This window comes from Eurytemora carolleeae, unplaced genomic scaffold, assembly GCF_000591075.1.
Source record: "Eurytemora carolleeae unplaced genomic scaffold, Eaff_2.0 scaffold240, whole genome shotgun sequence".
Classification (NCBI taxonomy): Eukaryota; Metazoa; Arthropoda; class Copepoda; order Calanoida; family Temoridae; genus Eurytemora; species Eurytemora carolleeae.
The window spans coordinates 267,969-279,972 of record NW_019396183.1 but is presented as its reverse complement, the minus strand read 5'-3'; the positions used below and the strand labels follow the sequence as shown (position 1 = coordinate 279,972).

The following is a 12,004-nucleotide window of genomic DNA, read 5'->3' as shown; positions in this document are numbered from 1 at the left end:
AGACTACACAATTCCAAAAAAAAACAATATTTCATGATTATAATTTATGTTTTACTAGGTATAAGAAAAGGGAGGGGATTGCAAAACGATTGCTTCAACTTCAAAATTTAAATTTAAAATTGAATGTGTGTTAGAATGCTAATATTTTAGATCTTTAAAGGGAGTGTTTGCGAGAAATGAAAGGGGGTATGGGCTGATTTTAAATTGAATAGGGGATCACAAAAAAATTTACTTCTAACTGTTGATTATTTATAGGGAGATATACCCAAGAAAGTAGAACCCATGTAAATTCATGGAATTGGATTATTCCACCTAAACTATAAATAAGTCAATTAAATTTGAAACTAATTATTAAGATTCAGAATTAAATTCGAAGCTTTCATATGTAGTTTACATACTATAACCTTTTTAATTTTTTTTTATATATATACGATGTACTTTGGACGACGGTTATTTTGCCGCTAGGTGTCTCTAGCGGCCGAAAAATCATCATCCAAAGTGCATTGTATACACATTTTTTTAAACTATGCAATTGAAAGTGTTATGTTGTATATCGAACTCAATACTTAATATTACGCATCGATATTCCTTTTAAGCGTCTTATCTGTATTAATTATGCTTAGTGTCATATATTGTGTAATTTGTATACTTATTGCTTATTTACAGGACGAGGCAATAAACATGAGCCCCACAGCTATCAACGTTCACCCTCTAGACAGCAGCATAAACCTGTCAGTTCATCAACCTTTATATCCTCCTGGAAACATCATACATATCGTCAGACATCATCCTAAAGATAGAAGGTTTCGGAGACATCAAAAGAATTTATAAAATGTTGTCTTGACAATTTTCAATTGGTTTTATACTATTATACCTAACTCTCAATCGTTGTAAAAGCAAATATTAAGCCATAAAAATGGGGGGGGGGCCATTTTTTAATAGCTCCTTATAATTATTCAATAAAAAATAAACATTTACTTGTAATAAATGCCTTACTCCAATATTTCTTTATACGTTTATATTTATACACACAAAAGTTATCGAACTCTATCCTCTCTACCGAATCCTGGTAGGTCTAAGTATNCAAATAGATTATAAATTAAAATAGGTGGCAACAGAGAAATGGACCAATTATACATGACGTCACTAGTGTCAAATATGACAAGGCAAACGAAATTTTTTCACATTAGTTGACATGTTTTCCAAGATTAAATAAAAAAAGTGTAGAAACAGAAATAAAGAACACATAAAATTGCATTTATTTTTCTGTAAGGTAAACACTTTATTCCAAAATTATCACTATTATTAATAATTTTGTCGGACACACAAACTAAGTTGACACTTGTGACGTAAGAATACAGCTGGACTGAGAGTTTAAAAATTCTACGCTGCCATCTATTGTACTAGAGTCTATCTTATAATAGACTAACTAGACAACAGGCTAAAGATAGAAGGTACCTATAATAGACTACACAATTCCAAAAAAAAAACAATATTTCATGATTATAATTTATGTTTTACTAGGTATAAGAAAAATGAGCCGATTTACCAGGCAGTTTGGGCGGACAATCGAGATTTCGATCAAGTTCTAATCTCTAAATGCATGGTGCAGGTAATTGCTCATTTTTATCTCAAAAATATGGATTTAAAAGAAATTCTTGGATTCGTCTTCACAATTCTATTTAAATATATTAAAACCTTTGATAGGTTTGCAATTACTTAAAGTTTCCAAAAACTACTTTCAAACCTTTCTTCTTTCTTTAAAAGTTAAACAGGAAGTGTTTTATCTTAATATCAAAGTTTTTTTCCATCTCATCTTTAAATATTTATAAAATTTTGAAATGGTTTTTGTTTCAATTATTCAATGTATACTCTTTTAGTTTGAAATCATTCTTGAAAATAAATTATTTATTTTTTTCCATCTACAAAATCATTGGAGGTCACCAAGATTCTTTTATTACTTCATTTATCATTTATTCTAATGAAAAATATATAAATTTTGTTCAGGATCATATGCCGGATAGTGTTCTTGATGCTTTGGAAAAGGTAGGTCGTCTTCTTCATTAATTGTAGATATTATGTAGCTATGCACTGTTGTAAAAAACCTAACATTTTGTTCAAAATATTGAACTACCGAAACATTTCGAAATCATGACTGTTTGATCAAAATAAATGTTATAGATATCTCACAAATTTGTTTATCCCTAACATTCTATATTCGTTATTACGAAAAAAATGTTAAGAATTGTTTAATACACTATAAACAGTACTCTTAATTGTTGTTACAAATAAAACTTATAAGGGGATAAGGTTTCTTTAAATTTTACTGTGATATATTTAGACAGTTGGGGAACAGTTTATATTACTTAACGTACTTCGCGCATTTTCATCTCAAATGGCGACAAAATTGTTTATAACAATTATTTGGGGGAATTAAAAGTTAACTTTTCCACGGGTTCCCTCGACCAATTTGCCTACAAAGGATCCAATTAAGTGCGCCCTGGATGTTTTGTAAGCAAAATTGGTCTAAGAAACTATTTGTAAAGTAAAATCCCTGGAAAGTAGTCATATTAAAAATTTATTATTTTTGATATAGTTTGATCGCTTTAACATTGTTTTTATAAACGATGCACATCACTAATTGTAATTAATAAGGAATATCATCGTACAAAACAGAGTACTACTCTAGTTACTTGTAATTATAATCTATACTCATTTATGGTGAAGAAAAATTAACATGGTTTTCCACGTGTTTAAGATAATAAAAGGATTTTAAGCCTAAAAAATGTTACCAAAAGCAACTTCCCAAAGTTTCAGAATTTCCAACATACTTTGCCCGCTGTGGCCACTGGCCTTTCAAAAGTTTTATAGTAAATGTACTTAAAAGCAATGGAATCAAACTACACTATAAACAGGAAGCATGTCTTTTATGTTTGGGAAAATAAAATTAAGGAATAATTCATTTGGGAATAATTACTAGAAGAAATGCCATTTGGAATTGGTTACCATTGGGAAGTGTGCTTAGGAAAAATTCCTTGGGGTCAAAGCACTTGTAAGATAGCTGTGTCAGTACAAGAATTTATAAGATGATAGCCATGCCAGTACAGGTTTATATTCCTAAGTATTTAGGCTTGTTGTAGTCATGCTTGGCACAATGTGTACACATCAAGAGCTATAGTTGGACCAACACGCCAGGCCAGTACAGGTCTGTCTGACCCTGTCAATAAGTCTGAGACGGGTCCGCCTGACCTTGTAAATAAATCCGGGTTGGGTCTACATAACCCTGTACTCCAGGCAGAAAAGGGTCAATCCATCTCTGCACACAAGTCCAGGACGGGTTTACCTAATCTCGTACACAAAGTCGGCATGGGTCAACTTGAGCCCACCCAGCCTGCTGAAACAGAGCCGGCTCGTCCGGAAGATATTTGTAAACAACTACACAAGGCACAATCAATACAGTTAATTCCTTCAAAGAAACAATTAAACCCAATCAACAATGATCCAATATTGAAATCTAAAGAGCAGGGGGAATCTAATCTATTCCCAACTTCCTCAATGCAAATGGAGGATTCTTTTACGCAAAATTCATCAGAACAGGTTTGTTAATTTGTTTTATCTAAGTCTAAGTTTCTAAACATTCCTCCCCAATACAGCCGTAAACTATATATTTGCTGTCCCATCCAGCGTAATGCAATATCTTTGGTTAAACATATCTGTCTGCACCATAATAGATATTTAACTGTTGAAATATGTATTTTTAATAAGAAAATTTAAATTTTTTTTCGTATAAAGAGATACATTTCAACAGTTTGTTTAGTTAATATAGGTAATTATTTATAGTTAATTTAGCTAATATTAGTTAATATAAAATATAATGTTTTACATTAGTTTGACTTCTCAACAGCTGAATGGGTCCCACTGAAAGCAATTGTCCTGAAAAATGTTCGTGATTTATCCGACTTATTTCTTTTTGTGCTAAAATTTCTTAAACGTTCTTTTTCTATCATCTTCGGCAATCTATAGCTTTTTATTGTACAATATTATAGGTAAAGTGATACCCATAAGACTGAAGACTAGAAAAACAATATTTGAGCAATTTTATAAGTTTTCAAAGTTGTTTGAAGTAAAAAATTATCAGTTGCCTAAAAACAACCTGTCAAATCAAATCGGTCTAAAAAAAACAACAATACAATTACTGCGTTTCATGTTTTTTCGTCTTTTAATTCTTAACTTGAGTCAAATCATAGCTGTCATCTTCCTATTTCACAGCTTTAAAATTGAGATTTAATAGGCCAAGCTGAACAATCTAAAAAGAATGAATAATTTTTAAAAAATGAAAATTTCTTGCAGAAAATACCAGGTTTTCCAAGTATTATTATTATGTGCGTATTTTGGCGTTAAAGCTTGGATATAATAGAGTATGATATAGAACGCTCTTTATATAATGTATACATTAACTATTGTGGCAGGTACGAAAGCAGTACGCTAAAATCCAGCACTCTTCACTGTTTACGGTTAACGTAGAACCGGTTTCCTGTAAAAACAAACAACCCAGCTCTTCCAATCCAACCCTGGGGTCCAGTCTAGATGTAGTTCCAATCTGTGATAATAAGGTGAGGATCAAAATTTAATTGTTTAATCTCGATATATTTGCTAGAGATGGTGTAAACCTTTGATATTCTAAACTACATAAATTCCATTAAAGTTTGAATTATCAAAGACCTAGACAACAAAAATTAAAAATTTAGGATGTCAAAACCCACAAAACTAAAACAAGAACAGTTTCATTATGAAAAAAAAATTTAAGAATTTTTAAATTTACATTTCAGTTGGTTAGTGAAAGATATTTAGAAACAAGTTTTGAGCTAACAGAAGTCCTTTGTAAATCCGTCAGGTATGGTTTAAATTTCGACACATTAAACTAAGCTAATAGTGTAGGTAAAATAAGCCGTGATAGGCCGGTCACTGCAACATGTCTGGCCGTGCCATCAACGTTACAACCGGACTGGCATAGGATTTGGTCGGGGCGGTACTTGCCGCGCATCACTAAGGCTGGTACAAGTGGTGCGGTCGGTCCGGTTCAAATTCAAATTGACCCTAGTCCACCTTGAGTCCCGAGCTCTGTTCATATTTAAAGTTATTCCTTTTTAAATAAAGTCCAACTGCATTCAGAGGCCACACTGAATCCACACGTCGTAAAAATATAAGTTAGCTGTTTTTCACAGATTACGCACTTGAAAAAGGTTCCATGTGGATATCAAGTTTAGGAGTTAAATAGATCAGCACTATCTCATTCAAAAGTGTAGACCTCTGGATGAATATCAATGACAATCCCTTTAACTAAAAACTTTTTTATTTTTATATTTTAGTGAAAATAATCTTGAAACTCACAGAAACCTGGTGGTTTGTCAACAACACCTAGAAACCCTGAGGTAAACAAATATCAAATAATTCAATTGAATAATATTTTAAATAAACAGAAAATCTGAAAATTAAAATGTTTAGAGGGAAGGTTGCCCCTATTGCCAGTCCTGAGGTTTCAGATGTTTCATCACAATCATCAAGGTAGAAATAATAATAATAAGGATAATTATAATGATGATAATTTTAATGATAATGATAATGATAATGGTAATGATTATGATAATGATAATGATGATGATAATAAGGGTAATGATAATGATAATGATAATGGTAATGATTATGATAATGATAATGATGATGATAATAAGGGTAATGATTGTTAAAATAATGGTAATGATAATGATAATTATAATGATGATGATAATAATAATGATAATGATAATGATGATAATAATGATAATTATAATGATAATGATAATGAAAACAAAAATAAAAATGAAAATGAAAATGATTATGAAAATAATCATTTTAATAATGATAATGATAATGATAATGATAACGATAATGATAGTAATGATAATAATGCTAATGATAATGAAAATAATGATGAAAATGATAATTATGATAATGATAATGATAATGAAAATGAAAATGATAATGATAATGATAATGATAATGATAATGATAATGATAATGATAATGATAACGATAGTAATGATAATGGTTGTGATAATGATCATAATGATAGTAATAATAATGATGATCATAATGATATGATAATGATAATGATAATGATAGTATTGAAAATGGTTGTTATAATGACCATAATGATAGTAATAATAATAATGATCATAATGATAATGATAATAATAATGATAGTGATAATAACAATGATAATCGTATAGTATAGTAATAACTATAGTTAATGAAAGTGATAGTAGAATATAAAAAAAAAATTCTTCAGAATATCTCAGCACATTCAAATCCTTTCAACATCAAGATCTTCAGGGGAAAATCGAAATGGGTCCTTATCACCTAATAGAGAAACCGTATCCCCTAACAAGGGATCCTTCAACCGTCAACAATCTGACCAGCGTGCATCTAGCTTATCCGTCAGGATAGAACAGAACTGTAGGTCGTCTTCAAGGGATGTGAAGAGGTAACCACCCTGGGACCGAATTTAATTAATTGGAGAGGTCGCTGAACTTCCTACCACCGCGCGATTCAAATCCTTAAATCACTGAATCTTTAACTTTGAATCAGTAATTCAAGATTTGAACTAAGGACGGTAGTTTACCGTCCTTGGTCAAATTATTAGATTTGGTTATAGGAAAGTCTGTTTTATCTGTATTTACAAGAAAAACACTGCACGCGGCTACATCATTCGTTGATTTTTAACTTATTCTGAAACAGATTTTTTAAATAGATTTTTTCTTTTAACATTTATCAACAACAAAAAACTGTAAATTTTTACTCTAAACATAAAGTTTAGAAAAAAATGCAAAAAAATTAGTGAACAATAGTATCCAGGAAAGGAATTGAGTTTTTGCCGCAAACTCAGATTTTCTAATCCCTATATCTTTGAAATCCAATGTCATTCCTGTTAAATCATCAGTTTGCAAAGTTGAATGAATTAGATTAATTGAGTTTGTGGCAAAAACTGAGATCCAGATTTTGTAAGGTTCCGATAAAGATTTATATTTACTAGTGAGCTGAACGCTAGCCTTGAATCCAGTAGTCAGCAGGAACATACGATTCATTCAGGTACACCCCGTCCTTCATTAATATAATTTTAATAGAATATTCACCTTTTTCGTTCTTTATTAATATTGAAAGCATTTGTCCTGAAAAATTTTCGTGATTTATCCGACTTATTTCTTTTTGTACTAAAATTTCTTAAACGTTCGTTTTTTAGTATCTTTGGCAATCTATAGTTTTTTTTTGAGTTTTATGCTTTGTAGTTGAAATTGAATAAAAATAGAAAATATGAAACAAATACGTGCTAACAAAGGAATTTAGACTAATTGCTTCAAACTCTGCATTCTTTTGTTTAAATAATCTAACTTCAATATATCAAAGGTTTTCACCACCAGGTTGCATGAGTTTGTGGCAAAGACTTAACATCCTCTAAGTCTCAAAATGTTTAACTTTCCAGGAATCGAAGCTGTTGTTGACATTCATAAAAGTAAAGAATCCAGTGACGATAACGACGAAGAACCTTCAGACGGAGGATTAAAACCTGACAAGGAGTCAAGAGAAGGATTAAAACCTGATGAGCAGCCAAAAGAAGGGATAAAAAGCGTAAAAAAAATCCGGACACCCAGTGATATTTTCTCATTCTATGATATTTCTAGAGATGGAGCAACGACGGTTTAGAAAAAATTTTCTAGTCTTTTATATTAATTTTTTCAAATTCATACCAGAGAATTTCCTTGAATTATAGCTGATAAATGTGCCAAAATATTTGCGTTAGTTTTCCACGTGTATGTGCAGAGTAAAATTGATATTATTGTCGTTCACAAAAACATATTCGTTCGATGTTCAAATATTTATTGTATTTATAAAAATTAATCTCATCACAACCAAACAGTATTTTCAATTCTTTATTCAAGAATTTAAGCTTATTTTCTTGAACACTTCTTTGTACTTTCGAAAGGCTGAACATTTTCCCTCCAAAAATATAAACATCCCGTCTAGTAAAAAGCAGTTGTCTAAAGGAGTTACGCGCGCTTGCCGCGTTTAATTACAAGAAAGATAGAGATTATATATTTTAGGGTTAGGTCAGGTTAAGGCACATTCTGGGCCGACCGTTGCGGCAAGGACAAGTTAGTTGGCCGAGCGACGCGGCTGGAACAGGTTCTCTCTCTCAGTCTTGTAATTCAACGTGGCATGCGCGCATAACTCCTTTGAGCTGCTTAAAAATTGTTATTCCAACAGTCATAACCAGAAACTCCTAATTAAGAAGACGACTTTGTAGCAATACTTTTGTGTTTTTAATGTTGTTAGAAAGCAAATAGTTCTACTAGACACTTATTAAATCGCAAATCAAGTGAATTTAAACGGACCACTTCTGTTTCCCGTGCTTATCAGACTAACTAAAGTCATAATTTGAGTTTAAAAGTCTTCTTTCTATTCCAGAGTTTTCTGGTTATTACTGTATAATGTATTGAAAATCGCTTTCCTGCCAAAAAGTTGTAATTTCTATTTATTTTAACTTTAATAAAATGGTATATAGGAATAAGAGTGGAACAGTCTTGAACAGAAATACAGCACCATAGTTTCAGTAGAAGTAAATATTTCCATATACTGATAGCGCCGATTGAAGGATTCATATTTTAATTAGATAATGAGATAATGAGATAGATAGAACACATGACTGAACCCTGATTGGATCAGGCGAAAATGAACTCGGCATACAGGAGTGATAAAGTAGTAGCTTTCCTGTACAAAGTAGTAATCTCTGTTCGTTTGTTTGTATGTCATTTCATAACTCGACCGATTTGCCTCAAAATTTGATTGGGGAACTCGGGAGAATCAATGGGAATGTTCTCAGCCTGAGATTCTAAGTTGAGTGGGTTCCCAAGCTTGTTATGAATAAGTAAATTACCTAAAGAGCTAAAGATAAAAAACACGACCAAAAAAACTAAAAACTAGATAACGGAACCGAGTTTTCGCCACAAACTCTAATTTTTAAATCCCTATATCTTTGCAACCCGATGTCGTAGACCGTTGATATTTCAAACTATGAATTATGCTAGATCAAATAGTCTAAAATTGAAATATTATAGGTTTAAACCATCAGGTTGTAAAGATATAGGGATAAGAGAAATGTGCTAATGACATGAGAAAGAGCTAATGGCATAAATGAAACTGAACCAACAAATGAAGTTTCAGTGACTGAATGAAACTATAATGAAATACTGAGACTTTTTAATTAACAGAAAAATTAAACTAACAAGTGAAGCTTACGTAATATTGACGAAATGCACTCCCAATGATATGTGAAACCTTGATGACAAATAAAAAATGACAGTAAGGTGTTATGATCGAAGGTATGACAATTTTAAGGTTAATTTGTGTCTTATGTCCTGAATATTGTCATAAAAATATGACAATTTTAAGGTTAATGTATGATGTCCTGAATATTGCCATTAAATGGCTCATTTAATGATTTTGCAAAGAAGAAAATGTTTAAAGTTGCAATATATGGATAAATTTTCCCAAAAACGACTTCAGAATTGGCAACGTCCCAAATGTACAATTTCCCAAGCGGCAACTTCCCACAGGTTAGGTTAATTAGGCTCTCTGATCGGCGCCGAGGCTGCAATGGGGAAAAATTGGGAAAATACCCTGGGGAAGTTGCCACTTGGGAAAGATCCGTTTGCAAAATACCTAAAATCGAAAATTTGTACAGTCGTTTCTGAAGTCTCATTCCTTGTGGGTAGAGTTTGTTAATCGTTTTTTGTTTCGTTTTTCTATCGTTTTCAAAAACGATCATTTCGTTTTTGGAAAAAACGATCGTTTTTTTAAAAACGATTTGTGACCGTTTTTGATAGGATCGTTTTTTAAAAACGATCGCTTTTGAACAAATATACCAATCTAGAATGGGAAAGAAATAAGAATAACACTGTAGGGATTAATGATTGAGCGACCCCCCTCTCCCTTTAGCTTTGGCACCTACTGTTCCGATCTGTTCTCAGTAAGTTTTTAAAAAATTTGTGTCAACGTTGGGGATGTATCTGTACTTGTTTATTAATGTTTATGATAGATCTCCATTTTTTATCAATTTGCATCAATAATATAAATTATATATTTGCAGGCGGTACTCCATTTGTATAAGGAATATTTAGAATAAGTTATTGTATACTTGGCTATTGTATGTACATCAGACAAATATTTCTTATACAAATGAAGTGCCGTCTGCAAAGCATGTATAATCAGTCAGTTGTATCTCTCTTCTATTTCATACTCCTTGGAGAGACTCATGCCCATAAGAGTTAAAACTGTTTAAAGGGAAGACAACTGTCAGACGTAAGTTTATATCCAAATAACAAATTACATATTATAATTATAAAATAAACAATTTTGAAAATAGAATTTAAAAACGTTGAAATCACTAACTGATGAATATTTATATCAAATTACGTTACCAATCCAATTTTATTTTGCATAATTCTTATTTCTGGCTTATCAAATGTGCATGTATTGATAGTGGCTTCAGAGTTCACGATATTATTCTTCAGCAAACTTTAATTTATTTATTTCAATTTGTTGAAATGAAATAAATTTATTGGCACATTATTTTTTTGTATTCTCAGCGTGTTAATTTGAATAAATATTAAAGATGATTATTACTTATCATCTAATTCATTTTTTATGAACAAAATACAAATGTCAAATTTTAAGTGTTTATTAGAGAACTATCTAGAACTTTCTAGATTTTTTCTAGGTTTAAAAGTGTTTAATTCTGATAATAATTGATTTAAATTTATTTTATTTGTTAAACATGATGAATAACACTAGATGCACATTGCACATGTACATTTTTATTAGAAAATTAGTTTTTAAGAAACATTGTATGTATCCACTACACAGTGGTTTCATAATACTATTAAATGTATTTTTCTTAGATTTTAAAATGCCAAAATTATCAAGGAATCGAAGGTAGATGAAAAGTATTGTTTTTATTTATTAAAAAAAATTAACTAAAAATTATACAATAATCAAAACAACCTTTTTATTACTTTTTCATAAAATAAAATAATTTTTCCCTTTTTAATACATGAAAGCTGATTAATTCATTTCGATAGTTGTTTTTCTTTTTTTGGAAAAATAAAACTTTTTGATCTGATGAAATTTCTATCCTGCAAAAACTGCAAAAAAAAAGTTTTTTTACGAAATTCAAATTGTAAATTTTTTTTTTTTACAATTTATTATTTTTGAATTTTTATCCTTATAAATTAGACATAGTTGATACAGAAAAGTTCTGATTTGATTCTTCGCCGACTTGTCATCGTTTCTCCCCTTCCTTTTTCTTTTCCTTCTAATGACTGTCCCTGATTCTGATAATTCTAAAAATTTTTAATGTCAAATAAATGCTTTACCTTTATTTGAGAAGAATAACTGAATTAAAGTTGTTGTTATCCAAACTTTTTATGAATGACGCCTCTTTAGAATTTTGCATCTGTTATATCTGAATTCATGAAGTGCTCAAGACTCGATGAATCCTCATTTTAATTTACTCTGAAATGAAATAGTTTTCAATTGCAAAGATAATAAAATTAAGGACGCACGATAGATTTAGGTTTTTTCAAGCAGATAGCTTAAGTGGGAGTGATCTCATTCTCTCGGGCCTCATCTTCCTAGCTTCCACATATGTAGCACTCTCATCAGTTCTTTAGATTTAAATAGACTGTTCCTGACTTTTTAGATTGAACTTATCTATCTAAATAGCTGAATATAGACTTTAGTATGGTTTACCCATACTTAGATATAACTCTAAAATATGACTAAGTTAAAATTATTCTTTCTTCCGAGAATTCAATTCCAAAACCATAACAGATAAATATACCAATCTAGAATGGGAAAGAAATAAGAATAACACTGTAGGGATTAATGATTGAGCGACCCCCCTCTCCCT

At 30.8% G+C, this 12,004-nt stretch overlaps 1 protein-coding gene across 1 annotated transcript in view; it reads left to right on the top strand.

Moving 5' to 3' along the window:
- LOC111697490 (sn1-specific diacylglycerol lipase alpha) overlaps positions 1 to 8,605 on the top strand; it is a 33,438-nt gene extending 24,833 nt beyond the window's left edge. The window contains exons 23-33 of the mRNA XM_023467512.1: positions 667 to 803; positions 1,525 to 1,612; positions 2,008 to 2,046; positions 3,130 to 3,597; positions 4,470 to 4,613; positions 4,830 to 4,894; positions 5,370 to 5,432; positions 5,506 to 5,565; positions 6,329 to 6,523; positions 7,073 to 7,128; positions 7,520 to 8,605. Coding sequence (XP_023323280.1) covers positions 667 to 803; positions 1,525 to 1,612; positions 2,008 to 2,046; positions 3,130 to 3,597; positions 4,470 to 4,613; positions 4,830 to 4,894; positions 5,370 to 5,432; positions 5,506 to 5,565; positions 6,329 to 6,523; positions 7,073 to 7,128; positions 7,520 to 7,740 — 1,536 coding nt within the window. The 3' untranslated portion in view covers positions 7,741 to 8,605. The remainder of the gene's footprint in view (positions 1 to 666; positions 804 to 1,524; positions 1,613 to 2,007; positions 2,047 to 3,129; positions 3,598 to 4,469; positions 4,614 to 4,829; positions 4,895 to 5,369; positions 5,433 to 5,505; positions 5,566 to 6,328; positions 6,524 to 7,072; positions 7,129 to 7,519) is intronic.
- Positions 8,606 to 12,004: the final 3,399 nt, after the last annotated feature.